The sequence below is a fragment of the Manis pentadactyla genome, chromosome 11 (genome assembly GCF_030020395.1).
Source record: "Manis pentadactyla isolate mManPen7 chromosome 11, mManPen7.hap1, whole genome shotgun sequence".
NCBI classification, from domain to species: Eukaryota; Metazoa; Chordata; class Mammalia; order Pholidota; family Manidae; genus Manis; species Manis pentadactyla.
In genome coordinates this window covers 28,082,452-28,110,266 of record NC_080029.1, presented here as the reverse complement: position 1 = coordinate 28,110,266, position 27,815 = coordinate 28,082,452, and the positions used below count along the sequence as shown (strand labels likewise).

Genomic DNA, 27,815 nt, shown 5'->3' with positions numbered 1-27,815 from the left:
GGAACAGATTAGAGACTCCAGACATTAACCCAAACATATATGGTCAATTAATATATGATAAAGGAGCCATGGACATACAATGGGGAAATGACAGCCTCTTCAACAGCTGGTGTTGGCACAACTGGATAGCTACATGTAAGAGAATGAAACTGGATCATTGTCTAACCCCATACAGAAAAGTAAATTCAAAATGGATCAAAGACCTGAATGTAAGTCATGAAACCATAAAACTCTTAGAAAAAAACATAGGCAAAAATCTCTTAGACATAAACATGAGCGACTTCTTCATGAACATATTTCCCCAGGCAAGGGAAACAAAAGCAAAAATGAACGAGTGGGACTATATCAAGCTGAAAAGCTTCTGTACAGCAAAGGACACCACCAATAGAACAAAAAGGCATCCTACAGTATGGGAGAATATATTCATAAATGACAGATCCGATAAGGGTTGACTTCCAAAATATATAAAGAGCTCACACACCTCAACAAACAAAAAGCAAATAATCCAGTTAAAAAATGGGCAGAGGAGCTGAACAGACACTTCTCCAAAGAAGAAATTCTGATGCCACAGACACATGAAAAGATGCTCCACATTGCTAGTCATCAGAGAAATGCAAATTAAAACCACAATGAGGTATCACCTCATACCAGTAAGGATCACCACCAGCCAGACAAACAACAACAACATGTTGACGAGGTTGTGGAGAAGGGGAACCCTCCTACACTGCTGGTGGGAATGTAAATTAGTTCAACCATTGTGGAAAGCTGTATGGAGGTTCCTTAGAAAGCTCAAAATAGAAATACCACTTGACCCAGAAATTCCACTTCTAGGAATTTACTCTAAGAATGCAGCAGCCCAGTTTGAAAAAGACAGTTGCACCCCTATGTTTATTGCAGCACTATTTATAATAGCCAAGAAATGGAAGCAACCTAAGTTTCCATCAGTAGATGAATGGATAAAGAAGATGTGGTACATATACACAATGGAATATTATTCAGCCATAAGAAGAAAACAAATCCTACCATTTGCAACAACATGGATGGAGCTAGAGGGTATTATGCTCAGTGAAATAAGCCAGGCAGAGAAAGAGAACTATCAAATGATTTCACTCATCTGTGGAGTATAAGAACAAAGTAAAAACTGAAGGAACAAAACAGCAGCAGACACACAGAACCCAAGAATGGACTAACAGTTACCAAAGAGAAAGGGACTGGGGAGGATGGGTGGGAAGGGAGGGATAAGGGGGGTAAAAAAGAAAGGGGGCCTTATGATTAGCATGTATAATGTGCTGGGGGGGCATGGGGAGGGTGTCCAACACAGAGAAGACAAGTAGTGACTCTATAGCATCTTACTATGCTGATGGACAGAGACTAAAATGGGCTATGTGGGGGGGGACTTGGTGATGGGGGGAGTCTAGTAATAGTAAACATAATGTTCCTCATGTAATTGTAGATTAATGATACTAAAAAAAAATGGTGATCTAGAGGTTGCTCTTAAACTATGAGAGGTGGCAGCTGTATTCTCTAGTTGCTACATTTTGCAAAAATGTGCAAGATCTAGTATATCTGATTTTTCTCTTGCTCAGGGTACATTTTTTTTTCATTTTTCATTAGGTTAGGATAACAGAAATATGGAGCAAGCACCATCAGTTTCTAAGAAACCTAATAGATACAAAATACAGCAAATAGTTGTCTAGTTTCTTAGAGATTATACAATACTGGAATCTCAGTGTTGGAGAACCTTAAGAATAATCTAAGTAAACATTTGGTGATTTCTGGGCTTCTTGAGATGAGCTGGAATTGGGGTATTCTTAAACTCTGGAGATTGAAGATCAAACCTAGGGAGATGTACACTATTCATGCCAACCTTCTCTGTGGGTGGGAGTCTGTCTCTGCAGTTTAATAACTTGAGCAAGTGATATACTGAACTTTGGTTCCTTCCTCTGTGAAAAGAGGGATGGATAAACCACACTGAGATGTTAATTACAGTGCTTGAATAAGAAAAACATATACAAAAGGAAGAGCAGGGATTTATGATACTCTATTTTATGTGGGAAGCTTAAACTAAAAATAGCACCTCATTAACATCTTGTAAATTGTTATTTCTTTTTATGATGAAAATGAGAATTCCTGGAAGCTAGTGAAGGGGAGAGGGAGAAACCAATGGGACAATAAACATTTATTCTGGTACTTCTAAATACTCTTTTTGTAGAGCAAGTCTGTCTTTCTACTTAACCTTGGTATTGAAAAATCCTGTCCCGCATGAATTATACACTGTATGATTACTTTGTGTATAATAGTGTTTCCAATTTTAGCAACAATTGTACAAAATAAAGTGTACTCACTTGCCAAAATCCTGAAAAAAAAGTATGCTATAAGAAAGTAAGAAATTACAGGGGAAAAACAGCTGCATCAGGGTACTAAGAGTATTACTTTTGGGAAACACCATTCAAATTTTGACTGTTACTGTATTTGACTGTATTTGGAAATTGGGAAAAGAAAAACAAGTCAACCAGCCTACTACCCAGTATAGCCACCATCATAGCTGTGTGAATTTCCTTTTACTTTTTTCCTATGTTTATCTTAACTAGTTTTAATATTAGCAAGTATATAATTTTGTGTTTTGTTTCTGTAATTTTATAGGTCATTAGCATTTTTTGTTGCATTGTTTTCATAACCATATTTTTAAGTGACAATCCATAATCTAATCAATGGTTGGATATATATGTGTATTTATATGTGGCTTGCAGTTCAATATTACAGATGATGAGGTAAAATTCTTTGTGTATATTATATTTTCCATATATAAGACCTTTTCTTTGATCATCAGAAGTAGAAATTCTACATCAAAGTACAAATTTTTACAGGGTTTGTTTGATACCTGTTGGGCTTGTTCTGTTTTAAAACAAGTATTTTGGGCTGAATTCTTTATTTGCTTGCTTGTTGTAATTTTTGAATACATATTAAGAAGTACCTTTATTTGTTCAACTACATTTTTCCACTGCTTTTAACCGCCCCCCCCCTTTTCTTTTTCTTTTTTAGGCTACATTGATTACCCACCCAGCACAGCATCTTACAGGAAAAGGATAGCAGGTGCAGGAGGAAGATGAGCAAAACAGGAGGGTGTCATTGACTCTGAATTAAATTTTTAACCTGTCCCTTGAACAACTATAGGATTTGGAAGCTGAATCAATGTTATCAGATGAGTTAGAATCCAAACCAGAGGTGAGCCCAGGCATCTTGTTTCCTTTTTCTTTTTGGTGGACTGTATTCCAAAGTTTGTCCTTAGTTCAGGAGTCAACAAACTTTTTTAGTAATGGGTCAGATAGTAAATATTTTAGGCCTTCTAGACCATATGGCTTTGGTCATAACTATTAGTTCATTATTTTTCCATTACCAGTACTTTCTGAAAGACTTAAAATTTGGTTTTTACCTTTTATGACTTTTTATGTTTGTTATATTTTAGTAAGCATAAATTATTATACATCTAGGTAATTAAGTAATGACAAAATTTTATTTTATATGTCTATGGCATATATTTACCACCGCAAACTATTTCTTACTAATTTTGTATATGTATCTGAAAGTGCTTTATCTCTAAATGTGGTTGGGGATTTAAACATTTTTAAATTTTTATTCATTTTTCTCACCTTAATTTTAGTATATATGTGTTGCATAGTGGGAAATCGTTGGATTTGGAATTGGGTTACTTACATTTGAAGACCGACATGGCTCCTAACTAGTCATGTGACCTTAGACAAGTCCTTTAATATCTTCAACTTGATTCCTTATTTTTAACATGTGTGTTCAGTCTTAACTAAGTGACAGTGAGAATTAAAGGAGCCAATTCACAGAAAAGTGCTTTGTAAAATGTAACCATACAATGCAGTTGAATTTTTAATAGCCATCATTTAAAAATATTTTTATTATTTCTGTTTGATGGAAGGTGGTAGAGGTTAACATAATTATATAACTCAGCTTTTCTGTAGAACACAGCACTTCATAAAAATGACTTTAAATATTACTTTGTAGTTAATTTAGTTTCTCTATAAATATGGCTGAGACCACTGAGCAATCAAGACTTGTCATTACCTTTTGGTAAATTCAGAGGTTTAGATCCATTCCTAACAACCTGTATTTTCAATGTTGCCCCCCACCCCAACCCCACAGCTCCTGGTACAGTTTGTTCAGAATACGTCCATCCCATTGGGACAAGGGCTAGTAGAATCAGAAGCTAAAGATATTACTTGCTTGTCCCTCCTTCCAGTGACTGAGGCCTCAGAATGCAGTCGGCTAATGTTACCAGGTAAAAATTAAGATCACTCAGAGATAAGATAAATGAATCTTAAGAGCTCAGCCTACTCCATGGTATTGGTGCAATGGGATAGCTAACTTTATAACTGACTGACTGATGGAAACTGTACAAATTAGGAATCATGGAGAAGAACGAACTATGGGAATCATAAGCGCATTGGTAGGTTAAGCCATAGGAATGGATATGATCAGCCATAGACTATAGAGTGAGAAGAAAAGGCCAAGGCAGAACTGCACTAGACTCCCTATTCAAAGAACGGGGTAAGGCAGGAGAGCCTCTGAAGGAGGAAAGGCTAGATTAGTAGGAGGAATACTGGCTTAGAGTGCAGTTACAGAACCCAAGGGGAAGTCAGTGTGCAAATTCTTCTAAGAGGCCTTAGTGAATGATCTAAGGGACCATGCTAATGAAATAGGGTCAAAAAGGCCAGGCTTTGGTGGGTTGAGGTATCAAGGCAAGATAAATATAGTTGAGGAAGTAACTACTTTCTAAAGACTCTCCTGCTGTGGGAAGGAAAAAGAGTAGGATGATGAAATAATTCTTTTAAGATCTGAAATATTTGAGGGTGGTTTTATGCTGAGAGGAAAAAGCCAGAAAATCTACAGACAGAAAGAGTGGATAATTGGTAAGGAAGCTCCAGGAGAGATAGAAAGAATAGCATGCTGATAATGAGTAGTGAGGTTAGCTTCAATGGGAAGAAGGAGATCCTTTCATTTGATTCTTAGCAAGAAGAACATTATTTGTGGGTGCAATAACTTTTATTTTCTGATAATTGGAACATGTAAAATTTTGAATATTAATATTAAGTTGGGAGGATCACCTGTTGGTGACAACTTATTTGTTATAAAGTCTTCTGGTTACTGTCCTATAGTGGTGGTCCATTAAAAAATTTTTTTTGAAGTGACTTTAAAATCTTTTTTAAATGTGTAAAGATTCAAGAAGGGCAGATATATTCAGCCAGCTTATGCTGACTTAAGACTTCCCTATCTAGCTCCTGGCTTTTCCATATCTTCCATCTTAAAACTCCTGTTTTTCTACTGGTGTGTTGGGAGTCTCTCCAAATCTGTATAGATTTTCAATATGTGAAAATTTCCATGTGCTAATATATTTTTATTTTCATTAGTCTTTTTTTCCTGAATTTTCTCTCCCAATTATAAGTTATTGGGTAAATATTTTCATAATAATTAAGGAAGTGAAAACAGACACAAAAGCATCCATCTTTTCTATGTTACCTTCTTTTGATCTGATTTAAAATATTTTAGACAACCAATCATAGATAATAATAAATGAAAACCCATGTACTCACCCCCCAGCTCATGAAACATTGTATTACAAACACACATATATCTGCACATGCCTACCTAACCTTATTCCCCTCTCTCTGAAATATGTGTGTGTCAATCCATGCATGGCCTGCATGTTTTCTTTTTAGTTAGGGAGATACAGAAAACTATAAAACTGTATGGGTATACATTATGAAGAATTATTATAAAGGAGATACTCACCATCCAATCAAGAAATAGAACTGACCAGCTCCCATTCCCTCCCTGGCTTCCTCTCTGATAAAGACAACTTCCCTTCTTCCATAGCTCACCACTATCCTCAGTTTTTTGACAGTTATTCTTTGTTTTCCAAGTTTAATCACCAAAGCCTAAGTAGTGCAGTGTAATTTTAGCTGGTTTTGGACTTTAAATGAATGGAATCGTATGAATGTATATTGTTGTACTTTTCTTCTTTTACTCTGTATTTGTGAGACTGATCCTTGTGTGTAGCTGTGGTTTGTATAGTGTTAGTGCTGTATAGTGTTCTGGTAAATAGCATACCACACTCCTGTATCCATGCCACTGTTGAGGAATATTTAGTTTCCAGTGTTGTACAATGACAAACAGTGCTACTATGAACTTGTTTTTAAATTTTTGTGACAAAATTTATGTAACATAAAATTTTAACCATGACATAACCGTAAAAAAATTTAGCCATAACACAAATTTTAACCAGTTAAATATATCATTTAACCACTTCTGTGGCATTAAGTATATTCACATTGCTGTGCAACTTCATAAGGCTTTGAAATGGGAGCATTGTCCTTAGATTTCCACTTGTATTCCTATAATCTTACCTGTTACCTCCTTAAAGGAAAGAAATGTTAGCTGCCTTTTATAAAGGTGAATGAATCTCTGAAAACATTATATGTGTTAGTATTGTAGTGTAATTCTTCATTATATTGTAACCAAAACCTTTGGAAATTTATTCATTCTTCTAGAATGAAGTTCTAGAGAACCAGTTTTCTGAATTATTTCTTTACATTCAGTGTAAACCCAGAACTAATGAGACATAGTGATGATTCTGTAAACTTCCAGCTATTTCCCAGGCTGTTTTTTTTTCCCTAATGATTCATCATAACTGTCACATACTTGCTATAAAATTAAAGGGAGAAATCTCTTTCTAAGAAAAATAAAGTTGAGATTCTATTCTTAAGTTAGTATTCCTTGCATAATTGAATTTTTCAAGGGAAAAGTACTGATTTCTGGCCTTAAAAGTACAAGGTCTATAATGTCCAAATGTGGATGGTTTATTATTAGTTACTGCCAAGTGTTAGAGGAGTCTATCCCTCACATTTTGACTGACTCTCTTTAGAACTTAAAGCCATCTCTCTGTTCTTAGACAAATTTTGTATCTGTAAAATGAAAATGCTGTCTGCTCCTATCAGGGCATTGGATTTTAAGGGATGTTACAAGAGTATTGGTGCTTTGTGTCAAAATGGTGAGTTTCTTGGAGATAGGTGCTACGTAAAGCTATGGTATTTTCCCTTTACTAGATGATACTCCAAATCATACTAACTCCTCCAAAGAGGTCCCTTCCTCAGCTGTGTTGAGAAGCCTTCAGGTGAATGTGGGCCCAGACGGAGAGGAAACGAGGGCTCAGACTGTACAGAAGTCCCCGGAGTTTTTGTCCACACCAGAGTCTCCTAGCTTGTTGCAAGATCTACAGCCAAGCGATAGCACTTCTTTTATTCTTCTTAACCTAACAAGAGCAGGTATTCTTTTTCCTTTCCTGAACTCTGCTCATGCTTAAGAAAAAACTGGGGGTGGGTCATATTTAACTCAGCCACACTTAAGATGGAAGGGAGCTTCATTATTTTTAAAGTTAGTGTAGTCTGGTGATCAATTGAATGTTTAGAGAGACTGGGCAGGGTAGGATGACTCTAAAATTTCTTGTTTGGGAAATCAGGTAGTGCTGTTCACCAAGCACAGGAGGAACAGGGCTGGGAAGAGGATGATTAGTTCCAGTCTTTGACTATTGAGATTTCAGATGGACATTCAGGAGGAGGTGTCCTTTAGAGAGTGAGAAACAGGAATCCAGAGTACTAGAGAAGTTTGGTGCTTATCAGCATTCAGAAAGACTGTGAAGCACTGAGCCTTGATTCTTTGATTCAGAAGTAGTCTGGAGCATGCACAGAGTAAAAGGCAAAAATCCAGGACCCTGAAAAAATAAAACATTTAAAAGGGTAACAAGAACAAGAAGAAGCTGCTAGAGAGGGATAGAGACAATAGAATGAGAATGGTGTAGTGGAGCCATGGGAGAAAAAGGTTCTAAAATCATGCCAGATACCACAGGAGGGGCTAGTGAGAGGTGGACTAGGAAGTGTGTGTCTGGTGACCTTAGCAAGAATAATTATCATTGAGGTGTAATGGAGGCAGAGGCCAGGGTTAAGGAGATAGGGAGTGGGTGGCAGGTGAGAAAGTGGATATGCAAGTTAGAAGTTACACTTATTCAATAAACTTCACTCTGAAGGAAGGTGAAAAGGTAGCTGGAGGAGTACTTGGGATTTTCTGTTCTTTTTAAAACAACATGGGAGAGATTTGAGCTTGGACAGATTTAAAGGCTTTGAGGCAGCCAGTAGAGAGGCATGGGTTGGAGATGGAAGAGAGGAGGTAACTGAAGGATACAGGAGGGGATAACTGAAGGATAGGGTTGGAATACTAGAGATGAGCGTTAGCCTGGTTGCCAGGAGGGACAGCTTTGTCTCTGAAACAGGAGGAGGTAAGATAAAGACAAGACTGTTGGCTGGGAATGGAAAAGTGATCACCTAATCTTGTATGAGAACAGAAGCTTGAGGTGAGAGGTGACAATCTAGAATAGCTGATTCAGGACATGGAGAGGTTCTGAGCCAGGGCCTATAAAAAGATTATTTGATGGCCAATTTGCACATACCCTCTTGTTTCTTCCAGGTCTGGGCTCTTCAGCAGAGCACTTAGTATTTGTACAAGATGAAGCAGAGGATTCAGGGAATGATTTCCTCTCCAGTGAGAGCACGGACAGTAGCATTCCATGGTTCCTTCGGGTTCAAGAGTTGGCCCATGACAGTTTGATTGCTGCTACTCGTGCACAACTGGCAAAGAATGCAAAAACCAGCAGCAATGGTGAGACCCCTGTGGTGTTTTCCTTTCCAGTATTCTGTACAGGAGTTTGGTAATGCAGTGGCTGTTTTCATTTATATATAATCCAAGTTATTTTATTGGTCAGAGCAGAAGGCTAGATGTGTGTGAATTGTCTAATTCTCTGTGAAATAGCTGCACATGCCAGATTCATGTGCAGAAGCAGCTAAACTAGTGTTCTCAGCTGTCAGCTTTAAATAATTTACAGAGCCCCTTCTAAAGGAAAGTTTTTCATGGATCCCTGTTATCTTGAATTGTTCTTACTGTAATGTTCCTTGTAATTACACCATTATGAAATCAAAACATTTTATCGATTAATAAAAAGACAGCTACAAAACCAGTAAAAATAAGCTTGATGTGAAGTCAATGTGGCAGGTGGTGTTCTGCTGGCGGCAGGGGAGCAGTTAGCAGCTGCCATGGTCTGGCCTTGCTTTTGGGGACCCGCCCAGCAGATGACCTCTGCATATGCACACAAGCTGTAGGACTGGTCCTTTTGAGTTCTGCATGCCTGTATTACTAGGCCCATACCACTTTTCTCTATCTGGTAATTTTCACAGTGTGGTGTCAGGATTTTCAGCATCTATTGGGAACTTAAAAATCCAGGTTTTTAGTCCTCATCCTATTGGACCAAAAACGTGAAGCCTTTTAGTAAGCTCCCTGATAAAGCATGAGGACCATGGCTCTATTCACACCACTCCTAAACTACCACAGAACCTCTGCTTGGATAGCATGCCATGATACTTTTTGACTTAGATTTGCCTGTGTGTTTTCTTACTAACCTGTGACAAGGTGATACAGCAGATTATTAAGGTACATACAGGGGGAGATTCTCAAGATGGTGGCATGAATAGGGTGGTGGAAATCTCCCAAAACCATATATATTTTGAAAATACAGGAAAGACAACTATTCCTAAAAGAGTGACCAGAAGATAGAGTACATCAGCTAGGCTACATCTACATCTGTGAGAACTCAACGTCTCACGGAAAAGGGTAAGATACAAAGCCATGACCAGGCGGGATCTGAGCACTCCCCCAACCCCAAATCACCGTTGGGAGGAAAAGAATCAGAGTAGGGAGGGAGTGGAAGCACAGGACTGCTAAATAATGAGCCTTAGTGATCTGCACTGGAAGCACAGACACACACTGCATGGTGTACTGGATATTAGAGGATCGGAAAAGCAAAATCCAAGACTAACACTGCCAGCGGATCCCCACAGCTGGCTCCCCTGGGACAAAAGAAAAGCGGACTCTTTAAAAGTCTTAAAGGGACAAAGGTTTAACAGGTGGACAATATCATCCTGGCAGACTTAGCCCAGCAGTTTGGGAACTTTAAGGAACTTCAGGCGCCCTAACTCCCTGGGTAGCAATGCAGCTCCGAAACCCCTCATAGCGATAAGCAGCCTGCTGTTCATTCCTCAGTGCCGGCACTGCAAGCAAACCAGCTGACCCACCATTGTTCCAGAACAGTCCGGGAGCAGCCCCGCCCACAGCAAGCACACAGAGTCTTCTCCCTGCACATGGCTAACCAGCCCAGACCCAGAGGCTGCCCCCTGTGTGCAGTTGACCAGCACAGACAGCGGAAACTGGCACAGAGTCCGGAAGACACAGAGGGGCTTTGTTCTCACGGCAAACACATGCTGCTCGCCTGCAACCCCCGCCAGTGCCCTAGGCCATCCCCAGGGCCGCCCTGCCCATGGCAGATCAGGGAATTAACCCAGAGGCTGCTCCCTGTGAGCAGTTGCCCGGCACAGGCAGCAGAGAATGGCACAGAGTTTGGGGAGCACGAAGGGGCGCTGTTTTAGCGGGAGAACACACACAGCTTGCCTGTGACCCCTGCCAGTGCCCTAGGCCATCCCAAAGGCCACACTGCCAATAGCAGCTCAGGGAATTAACCCAGAGGCTACTCCTTGTGTGCAGTTGACTGGCACAGGCAGTGGAGGCGGGCAAGGTGACCAGCAAGCAGGAAGGGACTTTGTTCTCCCACCTGACACATGCGCCACTTGCCAGTGACCACTTTCATCGCCATGAAAAGGCAGAAGAAACTTGTTCAGTCCAAAATCCCTCAAACACCAGAGACAAGGCTTGGTGAGACCAAAATCAAGAATTTTCCTGAAAAAGAATTCAAAATAAAAGTCATAAGCATGGTTAATAGAGCTACAGAGAAATATGCAAGAGCTAAGGGATGAACTCTGGAGGGAGATAACAAATGAAACAAACAATGGAAGGATTTAAGAGCAAAGTGGATGAGGTGAAAGAGACTGTTAATGGAACAGACATTAGAGAACAGGAATACAGAGAAGTTGAGGGATAGACCGATAAAAGGATCTCTAGGAACGAAAGAATATTAAGAGAACTGTGTGACCAATCCAAATGGAACAATATTTGCATTATAGGGGTACCAGAAGAAGAAGAGAGAAAAAGGGACAGGAAGTGTCTTTGAAGAAATTGCTGAAAACTTCCCCAATCTAGGGAAGGAAACAGTCTCTCAGACCATGGAAGCCCACACATCTCCCAACACAAGGGACACAAGGAGGACAACACCAAGACATATAATAATTAAAATGGCAAAGATCAAAGACAAGGACAGAGTATTAAAGGCAGCCAGAGAGAGAAAAAAGATCACCTACAAAGGAAAACCCATCAGGCTATCATCAGACTTATCAGCAGAAACCTTACACGCCAGAAGGGAATGGCATGATATATTCAATGCAATGAAACAGAAGAGGCTCGAACCGAGAATAATGTATCCAGCAAGATTATCATTTAAATTTGAAGGAGGGAGTTAGACAATTCCCAGATAAGCAAAAGTCATAGGAATTTACCTCCGACAAACCATCTCTACAGTGTATTTTAAAGGGACTGCTCTAGATGGAAGTATGCCTAAGGCTAAATGGCTGTCACTAGAGAAAATAAATCCACAGCAAAGGAAGTGGACCAACTAAATACTAACTAAATGCAAAACAAAATTAGCTACTCATAAAGTCAGTCAAGGGAAACACAAGGGAAACACAAAGAGTACAGAATAAAACACCTAACATATAAAGAGTAGAGGAGGAGGAAAAAGAAGGGAGAGAAATAAAGAATCATCACACTGTGTTTATAATAGTGGAATAAGTGAGTTATGTTAGATGGTTAGATAGTAAAGAAGCTTCCCTTGAACCTTTAGTAACCACAAATCCAAAGCCTGCAATGGCAATAAGTATGTATCTATCGATAATCACCCAAAATGTGAATGGACTGAATGCACCAATCAAAAGACACAGAGTTACAAAATGGATAAAAAAGAAAGACCTATCTATATGCCTACAAGAGACTCACTTCAGACTCAAAGACGTATACAGACTAAAAGTGAAGGGATGGAAAAAGATATTTCATGCAACTAATAGGGGAAGAAAACAGGTGCTGCAGTACTTGTGTCAGACAAAACAAACTTCAAAACAAAGAAATTAACCAAAAGACAAAGGAAGGACTTTACAAAATGATAAAGGAGCCAGTCTAACAAGAGGATATAACCATTATAAACATCTATGCACCCAACACAGGAGCACCTACATATATGAAACAAATACTAACAGAATTAAAGGAGAAAATAGTATGCAAAGCATTCATTTTAGGAGACTTCAACACACCACTCACTCCAATGGACAGATCAACCAGACAGAAAATAAGTAAGGACCCCGAGGCACTGAACAACACACTAGAACAGATGGACCGAACAGACATCTACAGAACTCTACACCCAAAAGCAGCAGGATACACATTCTTCACAAGTGCACATGGAACATTTTCCAGAATAGACCATATACTAGGCCACCAAAAGAGCCTCATTAAATTCAAAAATACTGAAATTGTGCCAACCAACTTCTCAGACCACAAAGGTATAAAACTAGAAATAAATTATACAAAGAAAACAAAAAGGATCACAAACACATGGAGGCTTAACAGCATACTTCTGCATAATCATTGGATCAATAGCCAAATTAAAACAGATCAAGCAATATATGGAAACAAATGAAAACAACAGAACACTGCCTCAACTTCTGTGGTACAAAATGAGTGCAGTTCTAAGAGGAAAATATCTTGCAATCCAGGCCTATTTAAAGAAGGAAGAATAATCCCAAATGAATAGTCTAAATTCACAATTATTGAAACTGGAAAAAGAAGAAAAAAATGAGGCGCAAAGTTAGCAGAAGAAAGGACATAATAAAGACCAGAGAAGAAATAAATAAAATTGAGAAGAATAAAACAATAGAAAAAATTAATGGAACCAAGAGCTGGTTTGTTGAGAAAATAAACAAAATAGATACACCCCTAGCCAGACTTACTAAGAGAAAAAGAGAATCTACACACACAAACAGAATCAGAAATCACAAAGGAAAAATCATGATGGACACCACAGAAATACAAAGAATTATTAGAGAATACTATAAAAATCTATATGCTCACAAACTGGATAACCTAGAAGAAATGGACAACTTTCTAGAAAATTACAACCTTCCAAGACTGACCAAAGAAGAAACAGAAAATCTAAAAAGACCAATTACCAGCAACTAAATTGAAGCGGTAATCAAAAACCTACCTAAGAACAAAACTCCCAGACCAGATGGATTCACCACTGAATTTTATCAGACATATAGACAAGACGTAATACCCATTCTCCTTAAAGTTTTCCAAAAAATTAGAGGAGGGAATACTCCCAAACTCATTCTATGAAGCCAGCATCACCATAATACCAAAACCAGGCAAAGACACCACAAAAAAAGAAAATTACAAACCAATATCCCTGATGAACATAGATGCAAAAATACTCAACAAAATACTAGCAAACCAAATTCAAAAATACATCTAGAGGGTCATACAGCATGATCAAGTGGGATTCATCCCAGGGATGCAAGGATGATACAACATTTGAAAATCCATCAACATCATCCACCACATCAACAAAAAGAAAGACAAAAACCACATGATTATTTCCCTAGATGGTGGAAAAGCATTCGACAGAATTCAACATCCATTCATGATAAAAACTTTCAACAACAAAATGGGTATAGAGGGCAAGTACCTCAATAATAAAGGCCATATATAACAAACCCACAGCCAACTTCATACTTAACAGTGAGAAGCTTAAAGCTTTTCCCCTAAAATTGGGAACTAGAAAAGGATGCCCACTCTCCCCACTTTTTTTTTCCTTTTGGTATCATTAATATACAATTACATGAGCAACGTTGTGGTTATGAGATTCCCCCCATTATCAAGTCCCCACATCATACCCCATTACAGTCGCTGTCCATCAGTGTAGTAAGATGATATAGAATCGCAACTTCTCTTCTCTGTGCTATACTGCCTTCCCTGTGCCCCCACCCCCACTACATTATGTGTGCTAATCCTAATGCCCCTTTTTCCCCTTATCCCTCCCTTCCCACCCCCCCTCTACCCCCCCACCCAGTCCTTTTTCCTTTGGCAACTGTCCATTCTTGGGTACTGTGAGTCTGCTGCTGGTTTGTTCCTTTAGTTTTTGCTTTGTTCTTATGCTTCACAGATGAGTGAAATCATTTGGTACTTGTCTTTCTCTGCCTGGCTTATTTCACTGAGCATAATACCCTCTAGCTCCATCCATGTTGTTGCAAATGGTAGGATTTGTTTTCTTATGGCTGAATAATACTCGATTGTGTATAGGTACTGCATCTTCTTTATCCATTCATCTACTGATGGACACTTAGGTTGCTTCCATTTCTTGGCTATTGTAAGTAGTGCTGCGATAAACATAGGGGTGCATATGTCTTTTTCAAACTGAGCTCCTGCATTCTTAGGGTAAATTCCCAGGCATGGAATTCCTGGGTCAAATGGTATTTCTATTTTTAGTTTTTTGAGGAACCTCCATACTGCTTTCCACAATGGTTGAACTAGTTTACATTCCCACTGGCAGTGTAGGAGGGTTTCCCTTTCTCCGCATTCTTGCTAGCATTTGTTGTTCCTATTCTTTTCTATGTTGGCCAACCTAACTGGCGTGAGTTGATATCTCATTGTGGTTTTAATTTGCATTTCCCTGATAATTAGCAATGTGGAGCATCTTTTCATGTTCTTGTTGCCCATCTGAATTTCTTCCTTGGAGAATTGTCTGTACATATCCTCTGCCCATTTTTTAATAGGGTTGTTTGCTTTTTGGGTGTTGAGACATATGAGTTATTTATATATTTTGGATGTTAACCCCTTGTCAGATATGTCATTTACAAACATATTCTCCCATACTGTAGGATGCCTTTTGGTTCTGCTGATAGTGTCCTTTGCTGTACAGAAGCTTTTTAGCACGATGTAGACCCATTTGTTAATTTTTTATTTTGTTTCCCTTGCCTGAGGAGATGCATTCAGGAAAAAGTTCCTCATGTTTATATTCAAGAGATTTTTGCCTATGTTTTCTTCTAAGAGTTTTATGATTTCATGTCTTACATTCAGGTCTTTGATCCATTTTGAGTTTACTTTTGTGTATAGGGTTAAACAATCCACCTTCATTTTCTTGCATATAGCTGTCCAGTTGTACCAGCCAGCTGTTGAAGAGGGTGTCATTTCCCCATTGTATATCCAGGCTCCTTTATAGTATATTAATTGACCATATATGCTTGGGTTTATATCTGGGCTCTGTAGTCTGTTCCATTGGTCTATGGGTCTGTTCTTATGCCAGTACCAAATTGTTTTGATTACTGTGGCTTTGTAGTAGAGCTTGAATGCAGGGAGTATAATTCCCCCTGCTTTATTCTTCCTTCTCAGGATTGCTTTGGCTATTTGGGGTCTTTTGTGGTTCTATATGAATTTTACAACTATTTGCTCTAGTTTGTTAAAGAATGCTATTGGTATTTTGATAGGGATTGCATTGAATCTGTAGATTGCTTTAGGCAGGATGGCCATTTTGACAATATTAACTCTTTCTGTCTATGAGTATGGGATGTGTTTCCATTTTTTGGTATCTTTAATTTCTCTCATGAGTGTCTTGTAGTATTCAGAGTATAGGTCTTTCACTTCCTTGGTTAGGGTTATTCCTACATTGTAAATGGAATTGTTTTCCTGATTTCTCTTTCTGCTAGTGCATCGTTAGTGTGTAGGAATGTAACAGATTTCTGTGTATTAATTTTGTATCCTGCAACTTTGCTGATTTCAGATATTCTAGTAGTTTTGGAGTGGATTCTTTAGGGTTTTTTATGTACAATATCATGTCATCTTCAAACAGGGATAGTTTGACTTCTTCATTGCCAGTCTGGATGACTTTTATTTCTTTGTCTTGTCTGATTACCATGGCTAGGACCTCCAGAACTATGTTGAATAAAAGTGGCAAAAGAATCCACTCCAAAACTACGAGATCTAATATATGAATTCAGCAAAATTGTGGGATACAAAATTAATACACAGAAATCTATTGCATTCCTACACACTAATGATGAACTAGCAGAAAGAGAAATCAGGAAAACAATTCCATTCACAGTTGCATCAAAAAGAATAAAATACCTAGGAATAAACCTAACCAAGGAAGTGAAAGACCTATACTCTGAATACTACAAATGTAGTATTCATTTCTCATGAGAAATGAGTATTTAATTTCTCATGAGAGAAATTAAAGAGGACACTAACAAATGGAAAGTCATCCCGTGCTCTTGGGTAGGAAGAATTTGTATTGTCAACATGGCCATCCTGCCTAAAGCAATCTACAGATTCAGTGCAATCCCTATCAAAATACTAACAGCATTCTTCAATGAACTAGAGCAAATAGTTGTAAAATTCATATGGAACCACGAAAGACCCCAAATAGCCAAAGCAATCCTGAGAAGGAAGAATAAAGCAGGGGGGATCTCACTTCCCAACTTCAAGCTCTACTACAAAGCCACAGTAATCAAGACAATTTGGTACTGGTACAAGAACAGACCCATAGACCAGTAGAACAGAATAGAAAGTCCAGATATAAACCCAAGCATATATGGTCAATTAATATATGATAAAGGAGCCATGGACATACAATGGGGAAATGACAGCCTCTTCAACAGCTGGTGTTGGCAAAACTGGACAGCTACATGTAAGAGAATGAAACTGGACTAACTCCATACATTGAAGTAAACTTGAATTGGATCAAAGACCTGAATGTAAGTTACTGAACCATAAAACTCTTAGAAGAAAACATAGGCAAAACTCTCTTGGACATAAACATGAGCAACTTCTTCATGAACATATCTCCCCGGGCAAGCGAAACAAAAGCAAAACGAACAAGTGGGACTATATCAAACTAAAAATCTTCTCTACAGCAAAGGACTCCATCAGTAGGACAAAAAGGCATCCTACTGTCTGGGAGAATATATTCATAAATGACATATCCTATAAGGGGTTGACATCCAAAATATATAAAGAATTCATGCACCTCAACAAACAAAAATAATCCTGTTAAAAAATGGGCAGAGGATCTGAACAGACACTTCTCCAAAGAAGAAATTCACATGGCCAACAGGCACATGTAAAGATGCTCCATATCCCTAATCATCAGAGACATGCAAATTAAAACCACAAGGAGATATCACCTCATACCCGTTAGGATGGCTACCATCCAAAGGCAAACAACAACAAGTGTTGAGGAGGATGTGGAGAAAGGGGAACCTTCCTACACTGCTGGTGGGAATGTAAGTTAGTTCAACCATTGTGGAAAGCAGTATGGAGGTTCCTCAAAAAACTAAAAATAGAAATACCATTTGACCCAGGAATTCCACTCCTAGGAATTTACCCTAAGAATGCAGGAGTCCTGTTTGAAAGAGACATATGCACTCCTATGTTTATAGCAGCACTATTTACAATAGCCAAGAAATGGAAGCAACCTAAGTGTCCATCAGTAGGTGAATGGATAAAGAAGAGGTGGTACATATACACAATGGAGTATTATTCGGCCATAAGAAGAAAACAAATTTCCCATTTGCAACAACATGGATGGAGCTAGAGGGTATTATGTTCAGTGAAATAAGCCAGGTGGAGAAAGTCAAGTACCAAATGATTTCACTCATCTGTGGAGTATAAGAACAAAGCAAAAACTGAAGGAACAAACCAGCAGCAGACTCACAGAACTCAAGAATGGACTAACAGTTACCAAAGGGAAAGGGACTGGGCAGGTTGGGGGGCGGGGTGGGAAGGGAGGGATAAAGGGAAAAAGGGGCATTAGGATTAGCACACATAATGTAGTGGGGGTGGGGGCACGGGGAAGGCAGTATAGCACAGAGAAGAGAAGTTGTGATTCTATATCATCTTTCTATGCTGATGGACAGTGACTGTAATGTAGTATGTGGTGGGGACTTGATAATGAGGGGCATCTAGTAACCATTATGTTGCTCATGTAATTGTATATTAATGATACCAAAATAAAATAATAAAGTAAGGTAAATACCATTATCACAAACCAAGCTTCAACACCGAAATCTTATGTCAGTTCATAGCTTTTTGGAACTCATGCAGATGATCTAGAAAAAGCTTATGATCATTTTTTGATAGTTTTGCAAATGAAAATAAATTTCAAATTTTTTCATACAGAGCTCAAGGATCCCTGAGAATATTTCAGAATATCCCAGTTTTAGGAACATTACCCTAAATCTTTCCTGCATAGAGACCTCCAATCTTCCACTAGTTTTCCAAATAATTAGTTTTGCTTGTAGATAATACTGCTGAGAATGGCCTGTTTTACTGTTTGGGGGCACTCTAAAGTTCACACTCTTCCTGAGATGCTTTTGCTACTCTCTTGATCCTGAAGCCTTCAGCATCTCCTTGTTGCATTGAGGAAGTAGTGCTGTATTTGCCACTGAGAAGCAGGGTTTGGAGGCAATTTGGGATTTGGAATCTGGGGACCTGGGATCCGCACTTGGTGCCATTGTTTACTAGTTCTCTATGTGGAGAATTTAACCTTCTTTAACTTTAGTTTTCTCATGTTCAGAACACAGAGATCAGGTAGCTTACCTGATTGAGTTTTTTAAAGAGTAAGTAAGATTCTATCTGCAAAATGCTTTATAAATAACAAAGCACTGGTGGGTGTTTTTATTATTCTAGAAAGATGTTACCCTAGTATGTAACAACTACCTTGTATGCTTGAATGTAAAGTGAGGCCCCAATATATGATCATCTTCCATTTTTTCAGTGATTCCCTAAAGGCTTTTTGGGGGACTTACTTGGTTATATAAATCTTTAGGCTTGTAGATAAAAGTAAATATTGTGAGTTGCTACTTGAAAATTCTATTACGTTGGTTTTGCACACACATTTTAAATTGTGAAATACATTAATTTAATATGCTTTTTTCCCACTAACATGGAAAGAAATTATTTTATTCAGTATTTTAAAGGATTTTTAGCATGAAGTTCTTTGTCATTACTAAAGCTGTTTTGTGAGTCCTCTAGCACAGTTTTTCAGAGCACATCATCTTTACTTCCATCTAAGTTGACTGAGATAAAGAAATGTTTTAATTTTGTGTATAATGCTGTTTATCAGGAGTCAGCAAAGGGTGAAAATAACCGGTTTTGAAAGAAGGTTTATTGGAACACAGGCATGCCCATTATTTACAAATTGTCTGTAGCTTCTCTTGGGGCAAAGTTGAGTAGTTGTGACAGAGACCATATGGTCTTCAAATCCCGAAGTTTTACCGTCTGGCCCTTTGGAGAAAAAGTTTACTTACTCCTGCTATGTACATGATATTCTCACTGGAAATTTTATCCCAAATGCAAAGACCTTACTCACTTAACTGTAGGATCTTTAAAGTGCTTACAGTGTTATCCAACATGTGCAATATGAGGTGTTGAATTTGTCTTTTTTTTTTGGAACATGCTTATCAGATGACTTAAATATCCTAAATATCATCAGTTGAAGTCATTTGAAGATAATCTATCTTCTGCAAGCAGTGCTTTGTTTTCAAAAACAAAGTAATTGAGGGAGCATTCTTAAAGTGGGTGACTTTACAAGAACTCGAATATAAGGAAAAAATCCTTTTCCGAAGGATTTTTTTTTGAGGCTTCTGATTATGTCAGTGTTCTCATTGCATCTGCAGAATTGAAAGCACAAAGGCCCCAACTGTCACTGGTTTATATCTGGATTAGCATGGGTTTTCTACAGACCTTTTATTAGAAAGAAATTAATTAGCTGGAGCCCTGGAGTTGGATGGGAAATTTTCTTTATAGTACATGCATTTTTGTACTGTTTAAATTTATGTAAAATTTACCTTTTTTCAATTAAACAAAAATAAAAGTATGTGGGCCAATATTTAAAAAGAAAAACTTTATTAATTTTAGTTAGCAAAAATATCTTAGGTTCTACTCTCACCTTGGAGTAGTTAGTTTTTTTTTTTATGGAATTTTTAAATGAAAGTATCATTGATATACAATCTTAGGAAGGTTTCTCATCAGCAACATTGCAGTAACTACATTCACCCATATTATCAAGCCCCCCCCACCACCACATCCCATTGCAGTCACTGTCCATCAGCATAGTAGGATGCTATAGAGTCACCATTTGTCTTCTCTGTGCTGTACTGCCTTTCCTGTGACCCCCCTACATTATGTGTGCTAATCATAATGCCTCTTAAGCCCCTTCCTCTTCCTCCTCATCCCCCCTCCTTCCCTTTGGTAACTGCCAGTCCCTCTTGGAGTCTGTGAGCCTTGGAGCAGTTAGTTTTATGCATAGCATTTCGTGAAGTATAGCAAGGAGAATGTAGGGCAGGAAGATAATAAGATTAATAGGTGGGAAAGAAACTACCTATAATCAACTGTCAGGTTCCAGGGACTGTGTTGTGTATAATATATTTTATCCTGCTCTTGACTTTTGAGAAGGAAATTTGGAAATAAAAATCTTATTCCTAAGGTTTAAAAAAATACATGTTTTTATACCTATAGTAGTTATAGTGGAAAGATAAACTCCATATGCTTTTAGTAGAATTAAGTGTTTTATCTAGTCATGTCCAAGTATGTCTTGAAGAAAATGAAGGAAAAGTATACCACCTGCTAATCTGGAATTTATGTAAAGTTTTAAAGAACTGATTAAGTTTAAGGGAGGCACTGCACTATATGTTCCTCTCCTCCCCTTCTTTCCCTCCTTTTGTTCTACTGAACAAAAACTTTAGTAGATATTATCTCTTAACTTTTTAAAATGTGGTTAGAAATTTTAAGATCAGCTAGTTTTTCGTTCTTAAATATTTTATAACTAAAGAGGGGTGTATAGGAAATTAGAAGGCGATTCTTCTTCACAATGATAGAAATAGCCAAATTGCCTTCAGAAGATAGAAATCTAAGAATGATGATCTACCAAGACATTACTATTGTAAGCCCACAACAAAGCCAGAAAGGCTGCTTCTCCTTAAAATACATGTTTTTACTACCTAGAATTCTAAATCATGTTCTGTTACACCCCACTTTGGGTGTTGACATACGTGTTTCCCCATCATCTGTGTAATGCAAAATAGGTGTTTTAACTGCTTTTTGATATGAAATCATTTTGGACATTTCTTATGTTTGCCAAAGAGGCCTAGTTTTATGAAACAAAGCATGATGGCTATTGGTGGTTCTCTGGGGTAAGGGAATGAGGATGAAGAGCACTCTCCCTTCTGTGGTTAAATGGATCAAAGAGAGCTGGGGAAAATGAGGGTATATGTCTAATTATTGATCACTAGGAGAAAAATGTAAGAACTTGGTTATTTGAAGCAAAGTACTGAGTGGGGTCCTTCCCTGGATTACAAACATGTGACTCTGTTACAGGAGAAAATGTCCACCTTGTTTCTGGTGATGGACAACCCAAAGATTCTGGGCCCCTTCCTCAAGTGGAAAAGAAGCTCAAGTGTACAGTTGAAGGCTGTGACAGGACATTTGTGTGGCCAGCTCACTTCAAGTACCACCTCAAAACTCATCGGTGAGCATATCTGAGACCCCACAGTCGGAGCTCAAGAGCATTGGTGCTTCTGGAGGAACCTGTCTCCCTAATTGACAGATTAAAGGAAAGGCTGGGCTCCAGCTAGCTTGTCATTAAGATGTCGTTTGTTCTTTAATGGAAAGATTTCATTTTTCATTTACCTTGATCCTGACAAATATTTAATAAGACATTTAGAACCTAAATGTGTTAGAGCAAGAGTTCTCAAATCTCATTATAAAACAATTTCCTGGAGATCTGAAAAAAAAAAAAATGATCAGCCTGGGCTGCACTCTAAACCTATGAAATCAGTGTTTTAAGAGGTGGGGCCTTGGCATCAGTAGTTCTCACAAACTTCTGGTGATTTTCTGATACATTCAGGTTTTGGGATTTACTGTCTGCCTTGAGAGTCAATAGGAGCTTTGACTCATACCCTCTAGCAAAGAGCATTTTCAAGTATTGTTGCTATGTGTGTTTTTTTTGCAGAAATGACCGCTCCTTCATCTGCCCTGCAGAAGGTTGTGGGAAAAGCTTCTATGTACTGCAGAGGCTGAAGGTGCACATGAGGACCCACAATGGGGAGAAGCCCTTTGTGTGCCCCGAGTCTAGTTGTGGCAAGCAGTTCACGACAGCTGGAAACCTGAAGAACCATCTACGTATCCACACAGGTTTGTGCACCCCAGCATTCCCACAGGCAACCTGCTATTTTGTTCAGTACTTGCCTGCCTGTGCTTAGGCAAGGCTTTGAGGTGGGAATAGAAATGAAGATCCAGGATTGTTGCTACAACTCTAAAAATGAAATTTCCTTCTCTCAAATGTCACATGGCACTTTTTGATTCATTCATTAACATTTATTGAACTTTCCCTTGTGTGTGAGGAATATATAGTATTGATTTTTACCTCTAGGAGCCTCAAGTGTACGTAGGGATGCGAGACCTTTCTCTAATAACAGTCTTATGGTGAGATATGGGCAAGGTGATTCTTTCTAAATATCTTCAAAAATTACTCAGGTGGAATTTTGGTCAATAATATTTATTGAGTCAGAGATCATACAAAGCCTTTTCCAGGTGGGGGAAGATATAAAAGCTGAGATTAATTCCTGACTTTGAGTTTGCTTTCTTGTTAGAGCCTCACAGCATGAGAAACACAATGGAAAAGTGACTTGTTCTGAATCAAGCAGTATATTAATATCAAAGGAACAAAATAAAGATACCCTGACTAAGTCTAAGAGTTTAAGGTTGATTTTCCAAGCCTTTTGGCCTAGCATGTGCTAAGTGTCTTGCCAGAGCTTAATCATTGAACCCAGACCACTATCTTAGGATATGAATAACTATTCTTCCCCATTTTCTTTGTCTCCTCTTTGTTTGTTCTTGCATTGCTAAAATGACAGCTGGTACAATTAAAGGGCTCTAAAAAGTGAAACCCAAACTGAAGCCTTGTTTGTTCCACGCAGGTCCTTATGATCCCTCTAGATTGACATCACCCCTGGATATGTTTTAGGACAGAATAGCTCTATTCTTAGCTCTTTCTTGAGAGAGTAAGCTATACTTGCTCCAGGAAAGCAGTTTGAATAAAAGAACAAAAAAACATCTAGCTGAATAGATTGAAAAATGGAGTTCACCATGGCCTGACTGATTTTTAGAAACCTCATCATTCTTATTGCTGCTCATTATCTTTGTAGCATCTGATAAAACTGAACATCTTCTTAAAATGTTTTCTTTTATTTCTGAGTATGACCTGATTTTCTTTCTTCATTGTAACTCTTGCTAGCTCTCTTTCTTTAATTGTTCGCCATTTTCAGAATTTTAGGTTTCTCCCATTTCACTATATGCTCTCACATTTCCAGGCCTCAGTTCAGTCAGTCTCTTCCTGGATGCCTCACAGATCTGAATTTAAGTAATTAATATAATAGCATTTATTGAGGCAGTTTATTGTGTACCAGGCATATACATTATCTCATTTAATCTTTAAAGTAACTTAATGCATTAAATACTGTATTTATTGATGAGGGAACAGAAGATTAGAGAGTTAAGTCACTTGCCCAGTAGGAAATGGCAGAGCTAGGACTTCAATTCTGATCTGACTGTAAAGCTCTTCCAAGGATTTTCTTTTCAAATGCTCACAATGCAGTTTGTCTTAAATGTCAGAACTAACCTCAGATCTTATTAGTAGTAATGATAGTAACTAAAGCTGCCACTTTTAGTGGCTTACAATTGGGGGATTACTATGTACCTGGCACTATGCTGAATATATTTAACTTGTATCATCTAATTTAACACTCAGAATAATCCTTGGAGATTGTGTATGTTAATTTTATAGATTAAAAACTGATTTTTAGGTTATATATCTTCCCCATACTAGTAAGTGGTAGTGCCAGAATTTCAGCTCAGGGTTAACTGACTCATGCGCTTAATCATTATACAGCATTGCCTCTTGACTTCCTCTTCTTCCCTTGTGTCCTTTATATCAGCAAAATTACCATCTTCTCAGTTTCCAAATGGGAAGACCATTGTGCCTAAACTAGTTTGATGCACAGATTCATGCCACTAGATACTGATGAATCTTATTCTGAATCTTCTTTTACCAAGGTTCCTTAGTTCATTTCATTAAACCTTATTTAGCCTTATTTATTACTACAATTTTCTGTTTTTCTGGCATTTATTCTATCATACATATATGTGTATATTATTCATTCATTTGGCATTCATTTTGAGTGCCTGGCGTTTCGGGGTAAGTGTGAGTATACAAATATGCTTTCAAAAAAGTTATAGACAGTTGGAATGTCCTAAACATTAACTGTGTGGTACAGTCTGAAAGAACAATATAATCTAGAGTAGTACTGCTTCCTTCTTCAAGGCCGAGCTCCCATGTTGTCATCATGCCAGTTAACCTTGTCAAGTAGGAGGAACTCACTCTTCCTGTGTTTCTCCTTTACTCTCACACAACTACCACACTCACAACACTTCTGACATAAGATGTATTGGGGTTTTTCCACAACAAGCAATGCTCTGGCACACCCGCTGTTGTACTATAATTCGCCTCAATTCTGACATGATCTATGTGGAGATAGTATCAGTTGCCATGGATAAAGGGCTCAGTCTCACAAGACTGTCTCCCATTTCAGATGCCAGTAGCAAATAGTAGGTCCCCAGGTTACTCACAGCTCTGTCTTCCCCTGATCCTCCCCTTTGGATTTGCTATTTTGTTAGAACAGCTCACAGATCTCAGGGAAACACCTATGTTTACCAGTTTATTGTATAATAAAAGATATGATAAAGGACACAGATGAACAGCCAGATGAAGAGATACATAGGGTGATGTCTGGAAGGGTCCCAAGCACAGGAGCTTCTGTCTCCATGCAGTTGGGGTGTGCTGGCATGTAGATGTGTTCACCAACCCAGAAGCTCTCTGAACCCTGTACTTCTGGGATTTTTTTTATGGAGGTTTCATCACATAGGCATGATTGGTCATTAACTCCATTTCCAGCCCCTCTCTCCTCTCAAAAATAGGGGATGGGCTGAGAATCCCATCTCAGTCATGGTGTGATCTTTCTGGTGACCAACTCCCATTCCCGATCCCACCAACAGTCACCTCATTAGAACAAAAGATACTGCTAGCACTCAGGAAACTCCAAGGGATTTAGGAACTGTGTCACAAACTAGGGTTAAAGGCCAATATTAGAACAAAAAATGATCCTAGTGTTCTTACCACTGAAGAAATTACAAGGGTTTTAAGAGCACTGCATCAGAAACTGGGATCAAAGACTAAATGTTAGAACAAAATTCTCCCAGCGCACCTGTTTACAAGGGTTTTAGGAGCTCTGTGTCAGGAATCAGGGGCAGAAACCAATATATATATTCCTTATTATTTCATACTTGCCACTTTCTGAACTTGCCCAGGGCACTCTCAGTTTCAAGGCCGTGCTCACACTATTCCTTATGCCTGAAATTCCCTTCCATCCTTGTCATCTTTTAAGATCAGCCTAAATTCAGCTTTTTAAAAAATGATCACAGTCAGAGTTCCTCCCCTTTCTAAATGCTTGTAGCACTTTTCTGTATAGGGATTTATATTAAAGTTATTTTTATACATTTACAGGTACATTTATCTCACTCACACTAGTCTGTGACCCTTGGAAGACAGGAACTGCGTCTCTTGATTTTTTTCACTTTTTGAAATAATTATGGACTAATGAAAAGTTGCAAAAATAGTACAAAGAGTTGTGTGTGTGCATCACCCAACTTCCCCAAAAAGTGACGTCTTATGTTGCCATAATACAGTATCAAAACTAGAAAGTTTACCAGTACTGTCAGTTAGTCTACAGACCTTACTCAGTTTTTGTCATGCATTTTTGATTTTTAAAATAACAAACTAATATTTTAGAAAATGAAAATTACAGAAAAGCACAAAGAAAATAAATCATCCATAATACCACTCTCAGGATATAACTACTTTTAACATATTATTACAGATTTTTCTGTGTACCTTTCTAAATATCTTTTTGTTTGCTTATAAAATGGGACTATATAGCGCCTATCTTATAACCTTTAAAAGTCTGATTTTAAATGGATGTAGAAACTGAATCTTAAAGAGAAATGATATAAGGCAAAAACCCTGACTGCATGTGTACACTGTTAGTCTTGATATCCTCAGAAGGGGTGGGGTCGCCAAAGAAGGTAGGTCATTGTAGCTGGGGGTCAGTGCTTGAGCCAGGAGGGAGAAGAAAGTATGATGCTCAGAGGTAGCCACTCTTAAGAAAAGGGCAGGGCTGTCTGGTGGCTGTATACTAGGAGATCATGGAGAAGTAACATTTGTTAGATAGCCCTGTTGAAATGATAGAGCATAAAATCAAGAAATCAGAGTAAATCATTGGAAACAGGATAAGGTTGATGTTTGGACAAGAGTAGTAACCCAATTCATCAGAAGATAGAATCTTTATCTCTTTTTCTCTCTAGGAGAGAAGCCTTTCCTTTGTGAAGCTCAAGGATGTGGTCGTTCCTTTGCTGAGTATTCTAGCCTTCGAAAACATTTGGTTGTTCACTCAGGTACTAGAACCTGTGCCATTCATAGATTCAGGAAGGGTGGAGAGCCAAAAGGGTAAGGGTGGTGGTGGGTGGGAGTGGTGTAAAGAAATAAAAAATAAACATTGTTCACTATAATGTTTTATCCTCATCATGACAGAATCAGAAATCAGAGCCCTTGATCATTGCATTCAAGGGGTTGTATAATCAAGGAGGAAAAATTTTTTTCAGCTGAGCCATTGAACTACTTTCTAATTCAAACCGTTTTCTGGGAAGATTAGCAAATTTGGCATGTTGCTGGGTGCTTTATACGTTAGATCAGATATGCACCATGGAGGTTATTCAGAGCAGAGAGAGACTTACCAAGCAGGAATGAACTCAAGGTGGGGAGAGATTCTAGAATGGAATCAAGCAGTTCAGTGGCTAGCCATCGTGTGCAAAGGGAAGCCAGAACAGGGAGAGTGGAGAGAAGGATCGATCTGAAAGTGATCTATGATGAGAACAGCAAAGCAATTCAGTGGATGTGAGAGAGGTGAAGAGGTATACTCAATCAGGGATTGAGTTTTAGAGTTGAGATCTTAGGGGTGGAGCAATTTTTTATATGATGACAAGTTCTAAGGAGAGGTGGCAAACTGTTAAGTTTATGGGTTAGATGTGGTCTTGTGGGTATGTTTTACTTGGTTTGTAGAGTATTTTTATTTTATGTTATTTTACTTTATTATGTATACTTATGTCAAACGTACATAAAAGTAGAGAAAACAAAAACATTTGCTTATGTAACAACATGCCATTATCATACCTATCAAAACTAACAGTAATTTCCGTTTTTATCTCATGCCCAATTCATGTTGGTTTTTTTCCATTTGTCTCAAAAAATGTCATATAAAGTAGGGTTGTTTAAGTCAGGATCCAACAAGGTCCAATTATTTGACTTGGTCAGTAAGTCTTGAATCTGGGTCTATCTACACACCCTTGTTTTCATGCCTCAAACTTACTGTACAACAGTCTGTTGGGTCCTGTAGAATATCCCACACCCTGGATTTGTTTGTTTGCTTCTTCCTTTTATGTCATTTAATTTGTTCCCTTGTATTTCCTATAAATGGGAGCCCTAAAACCTTCAGAGCCTCAAAGATTTTTGGCAAGGATATGTT

General features: G+C 38.3%; 1 protein-coding gene across 3 annotated transcripts in view; it reads left to right on the top strand.

The window, feature by feature from the left end:
• The first annotated feature begins 3,049 nt into the window (after positions 1-3,049).
• The window catches only part of ZNF410 (zinc finger protein 410), a 34,082-nt gene continuing 9,316 nt past the window's right edge, over positions 3,050-27,815 (top strand). For 2 of the 3 annotated variants that reach the window (XM_036913237.2, XM_036913234.2), the window contains exons 1-7: positions 3,050-3,225; positions 4,171-4,306; positions 7,131-7,349; positions 8,545-8,736; positions 21,499-21,649; positions 22,133-22,314; positions 26,599-26,688. In XM_036913237.2, the coding sequence (XP_036769132.1) occupies positions 3,193-3,225; positions 4,171-4,306; positions 7,131-7,349; positions 8,545-8,736; positions 21,499-21,649; positions 22,133-22,314; positions 26,599-26,688 (1,003 nt within the window). In that variant the 5' untranslated portion in view covers positions 3,050-3,192. The remainder of the gene's footprint in view (positions 3,226-4,170; positions 4,307-7,130; positions 7,350-8,544; positions 8,737-21,498; positions 21,650-22,132; positions 22,315-26,598; positions 26,689-27,815) is intronic. The other variant, XM_036913238.2, reaches the window with a different exon arrangement.